At 45.5% G+C, this 15,246-nt stretch overlaps 1 protein-coding gene and 1 pseudogene across 1 annotated transcript; one reads left to right on the forward strand and one right to left on the reverse strand.

Annotated features, from left to right (window-relative positions):
- The first annotated feature begins 286 nt into the window (after positions 1 to 286).
- LOC136534200 (nucleobase-ascorbate transporter 2-like) lies at positions 287 to 3,562 on the forward strand. Its single transcript, XM_066526664.1, has 9 exons — positions 287 to 622; positions 740 to 836; positions 1,422 to 1,497; positions 1,709 to 1,953; positions 2,038 to 2,134; positions 2,797 to 2,883; positions 2,991 to 3,049; positions 3,144 to 3,235; positions 3,318 to 3,562. The coding sequence occupies exons 1-9, from the start codon at positions 436 to 438 to the stop codon at positions 3,401 to 3,403; spliced, it is 1,026 nt and encodes a 341-aa protein (XP_066382761.1). The 5' UTR covers positions 287 to 435; the 3' UTR covers positions 3,404 to 3,562.
- A 4,597-nt stretch (positions 3,563 to 8,159) lies between these two features.
- On the reverse strand, positions 8,160 to 9,208 carry LOC136534199 (GDSL esterase/lipase At5g41890-like; annotated as a pseudogene).
- Between the last annotated feature and the right edge of the window lie 6,038 nt (positions 9,209 to 15,246).

Consider the following 15,246-nt stretch of genomic DNA (forward strand, 5'->3'; position numbering starts at 1 on the left):
CCCCACGCCGCCCGCCAGCCCGCCCGCCCGTACGCGCTACCACGCCGCCGCCAGCCCCCTCCGCCCTCGCTCGCTCGCCGCCCCGCGCCACCCGCCGCACGCGCTCCCGCCCAGCGCCACCAGCCCCCGCGCCCGCGCCCCCCCAGCCCTCGCCGCGCGCCCCCCCGCAGCCCGAGACGGCGCGCGCCCCGCCGGCACGCCCCCGCAGCCCCCGCGCCGCGCGCCCCACAGCCGCCCCCCCGGCTCGCCCCCCAGCCCGAGCGGTGGCGCGCCCCGCCGGCGCGCCCCTGTCCCTGCGCGTCGAGGTCCATCCGGCCGTCGCGCCCCCTCCCCGGCCCCTGCGGCCGGCCCCGAGTGACGGCTTCATCCCCTGCGGGGAGGGAGCTCTGGGAGTGGGCATCCCTGGTGTCGCCCTTCTTCTTCTGGGGCACGGCTATGGTGGCCATGAAGGGGGTCATCCCCCGCACGGGTCCATTCTTCGTCGCCGCGCTGCGCCTGCTCCCCGCCGCCGCGCTGCTCGTCGCTTTCGCCGTCGCGCGCGGCAGGAAGCAGCCCTCCGGCTGGGAGGCCTGGCTCGACATCGCCGCGTTCGGACTCATCGACGCCGCCTGCTTCCAGGCGCGTAATCGTGGCCATGTTGACAGCTCAAGGCGTTGGTAGTTTTTAGCGTCTGTGCATGGAGTGTGTCTGTGATTCTTGGAATCTAACGCGCGGTGTTTATTCTTGCTTGCTTTCGTAGGGCTTTCTCGCGGAGGGATTGCAGAAGACGTCGGCTGGGCTCGCGAGCGTAAGGCGAAATCCAAACTCCCGCTGTCGTGGGGCTCTTGCTTCTCGAGGTTTGCCTTCTGCTGATGCTAGTTCAAACTTTTCATATGCAGTAGACAGTTTAGCAATCTTGAGACCTGAATATTGATTATAGTGACAAAAGTTTGATTGTTCATATTCTATTTTCTCCATGTTGAAGTGCAAGGCGAACATTCATGCATACATATGTATGCTCTTTATTATGCAATATTTTGGACCACACCTTAACTGATTTGGTGTTTAAAACAATTGTCTTCTGCAAACGTTCTATATTCTTCTCCACTGTTTCTATGTCAAGTGTATGTTTACAGCACATATCGTCTGTAAAATGTTCAAAAATGGTTTATGGTCATCTGCACGCCCCCGCAGCCCCCGCCCTGCCACTGGTTTGGTTACTTGTGTTGCAACTTCCATACAAGGTGTATTTCTAACAGTCATTGTTTCTTTATGTGTGTAACTTTTAGCTTGATATATGTGTTGGGCTTTACATTCAGGAAAAGAAAATATGCCGATATGATAATCAATGGGTGAAATTAGCCAAAAGCAGTGTGACATGGCTGCAACCTTTGAATTGACGATAGGAATCGTAAGATGTTGTTTTGGTGTTCCTGTTGCAGGTTCTTCAGCCCACTTGGGATGGTTCCAGTTATTGCATTGGCGGGGCTTGGTCTTTTCGAGAGAGGATTCCCAGTGGTAAAGGCTCAGCTAATAATTTGCTCTTATCATTATCAATAATACGTGGCTTGTACTGTCAGAATATATGTTTCTTACGTGGGAGCTTTAGAGAAGTTCGTTTAAATCATATTAATTCAGTTACTATGAAGGACTGTAGCCTAAATGTGCATTATAGTAGTGTATATCAGTATTCTTCCCAGAAGCTCATTAGTCGATTTGATGTTCTTAGATTGGAACGTGTGTGGAGATTGGTCTTCCGATGCTTGTCCTGTTTGTGGCACTTTCCCAATATCTGAAGCACGTACAAGTGTGCCATTTTCCGATATTGGAGAGGTTCTCAGTGCTCATCTCCATCGCACTTGTCTGGTTATATGCCCACATCCTCACTGTGAGTGGGGCATACAAACATAGTTCGCAGGTCACCCAACTCAACTGCCGAACTGACCGTGCAAACCTCATCACAACCATGCCATGGTCTGTAGATTGATGCTTCAACCATTGCTTTATTTTCATCTCATTCTTTCACACTTATGGAATGAACTTGTTTGATCTCCTCAGGTTTGATGTTCCCTACCCACTGCAATGGGGTCCCCCGACTTTCAGCGCAGATCATTCATTCGGCATGATGGCTGCTGTGGTGGTGTCCTTGGTAGAGGTAAGGGCATCTCCAAGGAAACCCCTTAAAACACTTCCCCGTCTGTTTTCTCTCCTCATTGTACAAAACAGCAATCTAATAGCACTCATCTGTGCACCCATCTCTCTCTCAAATTTGGGGGAGGTTTGAGGGGTCTCCCATCTGTGCAATCCTACATGACAGTATGCTTTTGGGTAGACAAAGTGACTTTCACTTTTAAATAAAGGATCAAATATTTAAACAAAGTGTACGGTCGTATTTCTTGCAACTAACCCAATAACTCGAGATCCATATCATATCAACTATGTTTTAGTGTTTTAAAAAGTATGACTTGCGAAAATTCAAATTATTTGAACTATGACATCTAAAAATTTAAATTTGAAATGTTGTCGAATGCTATGTGACTGAATATTTACATTCAAGTTATTGTGATGCCAAAGGAGACCTGAACTATAGTATAGTGTTGTTGTAGAATGTAAGAGAGAAGAAAAGATGGGGCATGAGAAAAACTAGTGGATACCATTCCCCCAGCCCTCAAATGCACAGATAGAAATAGCAGATGGGGGCAAATGGTTCCAGGCGCCACAACATCCCATTACTCCATGTGATCTCTAGCAGCATAGACAATGCAGTTACTTGACATCGTGCTGAACTTATTTGTCTGACTATTTTGAGCATTGCAGTCTACCGGAGCATTTAAGGCTGCTGCCCGGTTGGCAAGTGCGACGCCCCCACCACCATTTGTCCTGAGCAGGGGAATTGGATGGCAGGTCAGTTCTTGTCATACACTAAGAAACATTGAGATACTATCTTGTTGGTGACTCCTCTATGAGAAGATTAATATTTATTTTCTGTCTTCTGACATGTGAAAAATCAGGGAATCGGGCTGCTATTAGATGGGCTATTTGGTACTGCCAGCGGCGCTACTGTCTCTGTGTAAGTGTGTCTGCTTATTTGTCACAACAAGTTTGCATCCAGATCTCCAGTGTCATGCCATGCCTGACATCATGTATATTACTTTGCCTAACAGGGAGAACGTCGGTCTCCTAGGATCAACCAGGATTGGTAGCAGAAGAGTCATTCAGATCTCCGCTGGTTTCATGATCTTCTTCTCCATCCTAGGTGAAATATTATTGTCAGTACAGTCAATAAAATGACACTGAACCAATTTTTCTCTGGTTCTCAACTCATTTTGTGGTTTCAGGGAAATTCGGAGCGCTGTTCGCCTCAATTCCATTCACACTGTTTGCTGCTATATACTGTGTATTGTTTGGCTATGTCGGTATGTAATATTTGAAATGTCAAAAGAAAATATCTCTGTTATAAATGTGGTGTTATAAATGAGGACTATGTAATATTTTTAGGGTACTTTTGAACGTGTGGTTTGTAATATATTGTGGATTTCGGACAAATTTGGTCGTTTGTGATATATAAATGTGGTTTGTGACATATTGGTGTTGATTTGTGGTTTGTGATATATATATATATATATATATTATATATATATATATATATATATGCTTTGTTGTTTACATGGAAAAGCAAAAAAAAAAAAAAAAGAATTTTAGAGGTGGCTTCCCCGAGTGCCTGTGCTGTGGCACTCGGGAAAGAGGGATTTTTTTTTAAAAAAAACAAATTTCTTTCTGAGAGTGCCTGAGCTGCGGCACTCGGCAAAGAGTATTTAAAAAAAAAATTGAAAAATCTTTCCCGAGTGTTGCACTCGGGGAAGAAAATCAAAAAAGAAAAAAAAAGAAAACGGCGTCGGCTGTCGGCCAACGGCGTCAAGTCTTCCCCGAGTGCCAGCACGGCACTTGGCAAAGCCTTCCCCGAGTGCATGATTTTCGACACTCGAGGAAGGCGCCTTTCCCGTGGGAGGATTAGCCGGAGGCTCTTCCCCGAGTGTTGCACTCGGGGAAGGCTTTCCCGAGTGCAACTGGGCCTTCCCCGAGTGCAACTGGCACTCGGGGAAGCCAGCAGTTCCTGTAGTGTATATATAACGTAAGCTCATTTTTTTTCATAGATTCAGTAGCAACTCAATTTTTCTTGGTGAATGCAATGCACACCTTTTATGTCAATTGTAGCCACTTCGCTAATTGCGACCGATCCATCCATATTTCCTCTAATCAGATAGGAAATCAAATAGGTATTTTTTACTTCTCTCCACCTATCAGTTTTAGGATGAATTTCATATATAGATATAGCTACTAATTCTGTGTACATCGTGTTGCAAAGTTTAGCTTTTTTACTAAGTCTTGTGGTCCTTGTGGAGGCATGCATGCTCATTGGAGGCAGAGAAACAGAACGCTGTCTGCTGGGGTACAACCTGGAGTCGGGCGCCGCACGACGAAGTGATCTATACACACATGTAAAATGAAAAAATCTTAGCGACACGGGGAACCCTACCACGGCGCCTCCGCCAATCCCCTTCTCTGCCCTCTCTGTAAAATATTCTCTTCTGCCTCTCGGCTGAAACGTGCAAAAGTAAAATTACTTGGTAACAAAGACATGTTATGAGAGTCGGTTCAGAGTTTGCGCAACAAACTTGTACATCCATCAACTGTATACATGCATAAGATACGTACATTGGAGCTATACTATACAAGTAGACAGCCATTCACACCTTATCTATGTCAGGACCACCCATTTGCACCTACCTTGTCCATATCATCACATAGCGCAGCTGCCTATAAATTGCAGCCGGCAACATCCATTCAAGAATCACCTCTCAACACAAAACCAATAAACTTAGCTAGGTAACCAAGGAAGGTAGCAGCAACAGGAGGCAATGGAGGGAAAGAGGACTACCACTTTGATGGTGATCATGTGCCTGGTCATCTTGAGCCTCAATGTTAACCCGGCCACCGCGGACGAGTGCAGCTGCTGCATATCCGCCCGGGCAAAAGCATGTTGTTTTGCTTGTATTACTGCAGGTGGCTCCGACTCACTCTGCAAGAACACTTGCTGTTTCCCATGTGTTCTGTCCGATTCTGGTAAATTCGGTAAACTCACTCTATTCAATGCATTTAATTTGTTATGTGTACATACAACAAGCTTTGTAGCATATCGTGGACTAATACGTACGTGTGGCCTTCCATGCACACTTCCCATCTCACAACTTCAGGCATATTACTTACATCATGAAGACATCTTGTACTCCTATTTCCACTACAAAATTAACTCATGCGCTAATGGGATTTCCATATCTCAATTTGACAGTTGCTGCTAAGATGGAAGAAATGGCGGTGCTTGCTAAGATGGAAGAAGGACAAGCCTAAAACGATAGCATGAATGCCATTTGTAGGCATATGTTGCTATGCTTCAAGCTATGGTCAAGTTATGTTAATGTTTATCTCCAATAAATTGCTCACCATATGGGGCCACCTCTAGTCGATCCATCTGTTGGTCTCAACTATATGTATGTCGTGCATCTGTGCGCGCGTGTGTGTGTGGTGACAAGCATATTTAATTCCTCTCGCTGCTTGTAATAAGGACACAGACACTGTCCACCGTGATATGTGTCATGAGCAGTCCTAATATGTTTTATGTATTGTCCTCTGGCCCTTAGCAATTTTTTTGAAACATGATTTTTATTAATATCTGTGTGTGCATGTTTTTTTACTTAATTTATACTCGGCGGATTTTTGATGTTTGTGAGTTTTGGACTATTGGAGATAATTAAGATTGTCATGCAAAAGAGGATTCCGAATCCTAGTAGGAAAGCCAAAGGGGGCAAAGAAACTTGGTCGATCTCTTTATGTTAGTTTTTATAATCGGAAACGTGAGATGGACAAACTATATAGTTTCAACAACCATTCAAAAAATAAATATTAATAATATGAAATCGGCATGCATGGTGTTGGGTCCCTGGTGTGCTATCCGTGTGTGAGGCGGAGTGAAACTGAGAGAGGATGTATGGTGCCTGACAATCACAAGACATCTCCATGTTCAAGCACGCCCTTGGATCCGACTGGTAGATAGATTTGTGTACTGACCACTGCTGGCAACATCACCGCTTGTGTGCTGGCCTGATGCGTGTCAACCACGAGGGCAAGACCAGTGACTTGCAAGGTGAGGTGGGTCACTCAGACATGGTGCATAATAGTCTGAGGTGAGTCTGCTTTATTCCAATCTCTTTCAACACTGTTTAGACATCCATCGATCATGATTTGTGAAGTACCTAGCATTTCCCATCTAACTATTACCATAAGGTTTCCATACACTGCACAACCATGATGAATTCTTGATTGATTTTTTGGAACGCCGAAAGCATGATCGTTATTATCCTTTATAATTTCATTAAATGGCATTAACCACGATACATTCTATGAGATATGGATGATACTCAATCGATGCATCGGCTCTCAACAGTAGCGTTCTAACGTTAGGGATCCAATTGCTAGCCAATACGACGGGAAGGGGTAAAGATCTATCGGACCTAGTATAGATAAAGCGATAAAAGCATGCAAGGTCGAACTAGCCGATACTATCAGATAACTGGTGAACGTTTAAAACAAGACTAGAAGCCGATGAGAACAACCTAAGCAGATCTAAGCAGTTAAATAACTGTGAGCAACGTCGAAGACAAATGGAATATTGGACAAAGCCTAGAAAGTTCTATTTACATTCTAAGATAACTCAGATAACTAGCCACAAGATAAAAGATTAGAATATTGGATGATGCCTAGAAACATTTAATATAGATAACATAATGACTGGGTGATGGTACTTACAAGTTCGTCGGATATCGAAGCTGATGCAGCCCTGCGCGCAAGAAGAAACTCGCCGAAAAGCCACATTACTCCTACTCTAAGGGTTTGGTGGCGTGGCGCCCAAAGATGTATTGATTAATCGAGAGAAAAAATCTTGCAAGCCTCGGGGTGCACATATATATACCCTTGAGGTTGCCTAGACTCCTGATCACTACGACAATGAGCCATACAAAACTTACCTAACACTCAAAAAAGGAAATATTAAGATATATGGATTCTAATTTTCCATATGTAGAATCATTTCTAATGAAGCTCCCTCCTATCCTTCCGATCCGCATTGCGTGATTAGCGCGACTAGCCTGGACTTCCTTCCCATGCAGTAACTTCCGCTTTTTTTTTATTCTAATCACCTTTGCATGCACGTGCTGGCCTGCCCTCCCTGCATGCGCTACCTCTATTTTAGTTATCTCTCTTTTATGGGATTTCACCGTCTAAATTTTGAAGTTGATAAGTTTTCATTTGTGATTGTTTAGGGTCACAACACACGACACATGCTAGTTTTTCATTTTGTGGTAAGGATTTGCAACGATTAGATTAATGGATGTATGTTTTGAGTACCAACTTTTCATTTGATATCGGAATGAATAGAACTTTATAACAAAATTTGTAGACCTCGACGAGGCTTAATACACTACTACAGGATGGACTTGTTGTCCCGGGCGGTAACGACCTTTAGTCTCGGTTACCGCACCGGGACAACGATCCCGGGACTAAAGGTGGAACCTTCAGTCCCGGGTCATCGAGCCGGGACTAAAGAGGGACCTTTAGTCCTGGTTGGTGTTACCAACCGGGACTAAAGGCCCTCTAGCCGAGCAAACGTGGCCGTACCCTTTAGTCCCGGTTGGTAAACTACTACTAACAACCACTACTTACTAACTACTACTATTTACTAACTACTACTACTACTAACCCTACAACTAACACTACTAACTACTACAACTAACACTACAACTAACTACTACTAACTACTACTACTACTAACACTACAAGGGTAGGGCTTACCTTGGTGGCAAGAACGGCAAGAGCGAGGGCCGGCGACGACGGCGGGGATGGCCGCAGCAGCGTGAGGATCAACGGGCGGTCAGAACGGCGCGAGGATCGATGGGCGGTCAGGTCGGCACCTTCCTCTTCTTCTCCTCCCCCTTCTCTTTCTTCCTTCTCCTCCTCCCCCTTCTCTTTCTTCCTCTTGCTCCTTCTCCTTCTCCCTCTGCTGGCCGACCGCAGGGCACGGGGGGCCGGTGGAGCTCGGGCCGCGGTGGAGCTCGGTGCCGGCCGGGTCACTTGTCCATTGGGAGCTCGGATCCCGGGGCGCCGGCGAGCTCAGGCGGGCGGCCGGGGACCCAGGGCGCGGGCACGGGTCCGCCGGGGAGCGGGCGCGGGGCCGCCAGAGCGCGAGCGCGGGGGCGCGGGTCCCGCTGGGGCACGGGTGTGGGGCCGCTGGGGCGCGCGCGGGGGGGCCACCGGGCGGGGGGGCGCGGGTCTATCGGGGCGTGGGACGGGGGTGGGGGCGCGACCTGGTTCATCTTTTCGACCATCCTCTTCAATTTCTTGTTGTAACCTTCAGTGACTCGATTCGCGGATGCTGAACACTCCCCTGTAGGCATGAACTCCAGAGCACGAACGTACGGTATACAACCGAGTGGCCCGACGTCGGACACAACAAACTTTCGAGCACCCAGTTCATTTAGCCTCTTAATCGAGGGAAAGAAAATAGAGGTCAGCAGCAAACAAGAGCAAGCGACACAAAACTACAGTAGGGATAAATTGGCAGAACCTTCTGATAAAATGTCAGATTGGAAACCAACACGTCCAGAAAGTATGAAGGATAAGGCTTCTCTCGTCCAAAGAACGGTACTGAAGGTGAAAGATACTCCAAAATGTCATTGGATCCTGCAGCTACAATGAAGAGCGCCGTCTTGAAGAAATCACTTGCTGCTTCCTCCTCCATGTTCTCCAGTATCTGAGCTCTGGTCTTTTCGAAGTAGCTGATTTGCTGTCCTAGTGGAACTCTTCCAATCTACAAAGATGTTTCATAAGCAAGAAAGATTGGGGAAATATCCATAACTGCTACGCAATCAAGGAATTTGCATAAAAAAGAACGGGTCTCATCAAATATGCCAGAAGAACCAGAGGTATAGTTGAAGAGGTATAGTTGATCCCACTGTTCGTCATTGCAGTACTTGAATTTGGAGTGGGTGGAGGAAATGATCTCTGCCCCAAGGCTTCACCTGAAAGCGTACTGACTGGAAATGTGAAATCCGCTATGCAATCACAGTAACTCATGAAATCCGCACTTGACAGTACCAAGGATATCAGCAATTCTCATCCCATTTGCTTCCAGTTGGCTTGCCGCCAGAGAATGCGAAATAGAAAGCCTGTCTTCGAATGTGCTTAGCCTTTCCCGAGGATATTACCTTTTCTTTAATCCCCGCTTAAACCCTTATTTCATTCCATTGCATGAATTCTGGACCCTATATATGCATTTTTCTAGCGCTAGGAATCGTATTTCTTTAATCCTGGGTATTGGGGTAGTCAAAGCAACAACTATATAATCCAAAAGTGCTCTTCACCAGGAATCCATCCCCGGACCACTTGACTTGTACCTGGAACAGAGAATCAGCCAATGGAAAGCAAGGCGCGGGACGGGTCCGCCATGGAGATGTCTGGGTTTTATGCATCTGACGTCGCAACTTGCTCGAAACATTCTCAATTTTTTTACCACAGCCTACACATGCGATAACATGACACCTCGACAAGTTTCGTGATTTTCGGACTTCGTATGGACTTTATATAATTTTAAAACACTTTTCCGGCAAGTGGCTCGTCATGTTACGTGAAGAAGATGCGCGAAATTTGTTGCGAGTTCGTGGATAGAGACTCAACATACACCAAATACCATGAATAACATTTTTCGAAGCACTAAATTACAATATTCCATGCACTTGCAGTTCAAATTTGAATTATGTACAAAAATTCAACATAATCAAATTAATCAACCAAATATAACAAAAAACTAGAAAAGCACCAAATTTGAACATGAAGTTGTAAACAATGTAGGTGGGCCCAACAAAAAATTTGGGGTCAAAAAAACAAAAAAAAATGAAAATTTGCTGAGTGCCAGCTTGGCACTCGGCAAAGACTGTCTTTGCCGAGTGCTGGTCCAGGGGCACTCGGCAACAACTTTTTTAAAAGAAAATTTTCAAAAACGGTTAAAAAGTCTTTGCCGAGGGCCTAACGGTGATGCCCTCGACAAAGATTGACGACAGGGGATGGACGTCGTGTCAGGCGGTGTTGCCGTGGGCCGGCTGTTGCCGAGGGCTTAGACCTCGGCAAAGAATTATTGTTGCCGTGTGCTTGTCTTTGCCGAGGGTCTGGCACTCGGCAAAGAGTCTTTGCCGAGGGCTGTTCTTTGCCGAGGGCTAGGCCCTCGGCAAAGGCCCTTTGCCGAGTGCCCGAGCATTTGCCCTCGGCAAATCCTCAGGCCCTCGGCAAAGATGCTCTGTTCGGTAGTGTTTGGTACATTCTTGGGAGGAAGGGGTATGGACATACGACCGAGCTACAAAGACAAACTTCAAAATGCATGTTTGGTACCAGTACCCTGCATGACTTGCCGGCATATGGGATATTCTGCGGCTGGTGTGTTCACAGAAAGTTCCCATGCCCAGTATGCAAGGCGTCTCTAAAGTTCATTTGGTTGATGGAAGGTGGCAAGTTTTCTTCGTTCGACAAACATTGACAATTCCTCCCTCTTGACCATCCATTCCTCCATAATTGATATTTGTACTTTGCTCACTCACCTCAGTGCAAGATGATTATTAATAATATATCATCCGTCATCGTCATCGTCATCATCATCACTGTCAAGGTTGTTGTTGGATATGGCTCCATAATTCAGAGGTGAGGAGAGGAGGCAGCTCGCACAATGACCAGTTGGAGGCCGAAATGCATGTTATAAGTGCTCATTCAGTCACTATATTACCTTGATACCATGCAATAATTGCACTGTGGCAGACAGGAAGCAGTTGCCGACAAGCTGAGGAAGCAATGCAGCCATATCACCGAAGACTTAACAATGCAGGATGTCTGATCGTGCACTCGTGGTGCACAACATGACCCAGCAGCCCAAGACACACTAGTAAAGAACAGACCTTTGATCCTCGGCCAAAATGGGCTCTAGTCCCGGCATTTTTTGCGCCCGGGACTAGAGATACCTTTATCCCGGTTGGTGGCTCCAACCGGGACTAAAGGTCCCTCCCAACGGCTACTGCGCAAGACAGAGGTGGTAGCGACCTTTAGTGCCGGTTGGAGCCACCAACCGGGACTAAAGGTTGACTTTTACTCCCGGTTGGTGGCTCCAACCGGGACTAAAGGTCTCTCACCTCTGTCTGGCGCAGTAGCCGTTGGGAGGGACCTTTAGTCCTGGTTGGAGCCAACAACCGGGACTAAAGGTCCCCCTTTATATCCCGGCCGTCTCCTTCTTCCTCCCCAAGCCCGAGCTCAGCACATTTTGAAGCTCACTGCACTAGTGTCCTTGCTTCCTCCCTCCATTGTTCCTCCATCCATTCTTCGATTCCTCCGTCGATTTTCGATTCCTCCGTCGATTCTTCAGTTGTAAAGGTTACCAATCTCATACTCTCATTTTTCACCATTGTCTTATCTCATTTTGTTCACTATATATATATAGTTCTTTATTGTGGTTTTTTTCATTTGTAAGCAATTTGAGCTCAAAATCACTTCAAGCTTGCATATTTACATGATGAAGGTTAAAGTAGCTATTAAAAACTAGTATTCACCGTTCATTTGTAGCATGCATAGCACACTTCATTGTTTAGAGATATAGAGAATTTTAGAGTTTTTTAATTTTATTTGTTTATAAAATGAGAAATTTATAGTGTATTAAAAAATGAGTATAGGGACTAGTGCCTCCGACTGGTATGACAGATGCAATGTAAGGCCATGCAATAGGAAGCAAATCCGTTTTCTTTTGACGATACGCCCGAACAACCGGGCCTGACAAATTTGGTGGTTGAATGGGTCCGTAGGCCGTCGCCGTGCGACTGTACGACAAAGAACGGCATCGATCGACCATAGTATTTTATTGTCCGGAGTCCGGTCCGGGGTGCAATGCAACGCAATGACAATTGACAATGCGTTGCTAGGTCAAAATATGGTCATTTCTATGGACTAGCGACTAAACATTTTATTTTAACTTTTTATGAAATGAAAAACTTAGAAAATAGTTAGAAAATTATAGAAAATCGTACTAGTTGAACTTGCGGACCGTGTTCAGCTCGGCGAACATGTTCTCTGCCGAGCGGTAACGGACATCAAGGAGGAGCTTTGATTCTACGAGGGAGAGCGGCAACGGTCGTGGAAGACCGTGTTCCCTTCCTCGTAGAATCGGAGCTCTTCCTTGACCAAGTATGGTGCCGTCCGGTGGAGAAATGCTCGGCGAGATGATCACGTAAACAAGGTCAACTAGTACGGATGGTTATTTATTAAAACATGTTTTTGAGCTATAAATGCTGGCCGTCTTCTTCCTCCCCGAGCCCGCCCGAGAGCTTAAGTTCAAATTTAAGCAGTGTTCTTGCTCTTTCTCCATCCATTCTTCGATTCCTCCATCGATTTCTTCGATTCCTCCATCGATTCTTTGGTTCTAAAGGTTACCAACTTCATACTCTCATGTTTCATCATTGTCTTATCCCATTTTGTTCCTATATATATATATGGTTCTTTAGTGTGGTTTTTTTCATTTGTAAGCAATTTGAGCTCAAAATCACTTCAAGCTTGCATATTTACATGAAGGAAGGTTAAAGTAGCTAGTTGAACTAGCGGACCGTGTTCATTTCGGCGAGCATGTTCTCTGCCGAGCGGTAACAGACGTCAAGGAGGAGCTTTGATTCTACGAGGGAGAGCGGCAACGGTTGTGGAAGACCGTGTTCCCTTCCTCGTAGAATCAGAGCTATTCCGTGGCCAAGTACGGTACCGTCCGGTGGAGAAATGCTCGCCGAGATGATCACGTAAGCAAGGTCAACTAGTACGGATGGTTATTTATTCACGCGTCCCGATATCGTCGCAGTAGTCTGTCAATCACCGTACCCAAACGTAGTATATATATAAATATAAACGATAATCGATTGTTATGTGTGTACACTCCCATTCTTCTGTTAATTTGCGGAAATATCATGTGAATTACTTACCTGCCGCAGTAAAAGACGAGAACACAATGACCATTCAAAATATCATTGTTTAGAGATATAGATAATTTTATAGTTTCTTAATTTTATTTGTTTATAAAATGAGAAATTTATAGTGTATTAAAAAATGAGTATAGAGAGTAGATGGCAACTGCTTCCGGGTCGTCGGCCTCTCATGGGTTTTCAAAGCGACTTAGGCCGGGCCTCCCTCTCATTCCATGCGGCAAGTGTCGTGATGAGACGAAGATTGTGATGGAGTACCAGTGAAGAAGGAGGGTCCCAACAAGGATCGTATCTTCTACAAGTGTCCGGATCGCAATGTGAGTTATTTTATCGTATTTAATGATTATGGTTAGTTTATACCTATTTTCATGATGGTTGTGATTAAAGTTCTAATTTTTTGTTTTAATTTCAGTGGGATGGCAGTGGACGATGTTCAGGCTTCTACTGGGAGGAAGAGTATGTTGAACTCGTGCAAAAATATCTTGCACAACAGGCAGATACGGCGGCTAATGAGGCAGTGATCCAGCCGAAGAAGCCCAAAGATGTTGCACAATCGGGGGATCTGTCTGTTTTAGTTGAGATTGGTCGCGAAATCCTTGTGCTCCTGAAATGTATTTTAGCTTTAGTTCTTTTAGTGGTAGTTGGGATTGTCTACATTGTAGCGATGCTTTCATAAATTTGTACCTTTTGTGGTGGCATGCATGTTGTATAAATAATTAATTATGATCTAGGTTTTAATATGGTATTTATGTCATGTAATGCAGATGAGCCGGCATTGGATGTACAATGCTGATCGCCGCTCCCAAGAGTTCATTGACGGCGTGCATTCTTTGTTACGTGCGGCCGAGGCAAACAAACGCGACGGTTTCATGTGCTGCCCATGTGCCATATGTAAGAATACGGTGGAATATCCTTGCTCAAGGACTCTTCATTCACACTTGTTCAAGTCGGGTTTCATGCCAAACTATATTTGTTGGACCAAGCACGGAGAAACCGGCATTGTAATGGAAGAAGGTGAAGAAGAACAATGGGACGACAATGATATTATTCCCGATGGTGCGTGCTTCAATGATACTGCAATGGGAGAAGCTGAAGAAGAGGTAGCCGCAGAAGATGAGCCTGCTGATGATCTTTGTCAGGTCATTCGTGACGCACAAAGAGAATGTGAAAGTGAAAAGGAGAAGATCAAGTTCGAGCGGATGCTAGAAGATCACAAGAAATTGTTGTACCCAACTTGTGATGCAGGGCAGAAAAAGTTGGGAACCACACTAGAATTGCTGCATTGGAAGGCAAAGAATGGTGTATCTGACAAGGGATTTGGAGAGTTACTAAAAATCCAAAAGAAGATGCTTCCGAAGGACAATGAATTGCCCGCCACTACCTACGAAGCAAAACAAGTTGTCTGTCCTATGGGGCTAGAAATCGAGAAGATACATGCATGTCCTAATGACTGCATCCTGTACCGTGGCAAAGAGTATGAGAAATTGGATGCATGCCCGGTATGCCATGCATCGCGGTATAAGATCAGGCGAGATGACCCTGGTGATGTTGACGAACGTCCGCGGAAGAAAATCCCTGCCAAGGTTATGTGGTATGCTCCTATAATACCACGCTTGAAACGTCTGTTCAGAAACAAAGAACATGCAAAATTGTTGCGATGGCACAAAGAAGACCGTAAGGTAGACAATATGTTGAGACACCCTGCTGATGGGTCCCAGTGGAGAGCAATCGACAGAGAATTCCGGAGTTTGCAAATGACGCAAGAAACTTAAGGTTTGCTTTAAGTACAGATGGTATCAATCCTTTTGGAGAGCAGAACAGTAGTCATAGCACTTGGCCTGTTACTCTAAGTATCTACAACCTTCCTTCTTGGTTATGCATGAAGCGGAAGTTCATTATGATGCCTGTGCTCATCCAAGGCCCGAAGCAACCTGGCAATGACATCGATGTGTACCTGAGACCACTTATTGACGAACTTCTCATTTTGTGGAATAAAGAAGGTGTACGTGTGTGGGATGAGTACAAACAGGAACACTTTGATCTGCGAGCATTGTTGTTCGTAACAATCAATGATTGGCCTGCTCTAAGTAATCTTTCAGGACAGTCAAACAAGGGATATAATGCATGCACACACTGCTTCGGTGATATTAGAGGTGTATTCTTG

Source organism: Miscanthus floridulus, unplaced genomic scaffold (genome assembly GCF_019320115.1).
Source record: "Miscanthus floridulus cultivar M001 unplaced genomic scaffold, ASM1932011v1 os_1663, whole genome shotgun sequence".
Taxonomy (NCBI): domain Eukaryota; kingdom Viridiplantae; phylum Streptophyta; class Magnoliopsida; order Poales; family Poaceae; genus Miscanthus; species Miscanthus floridulus.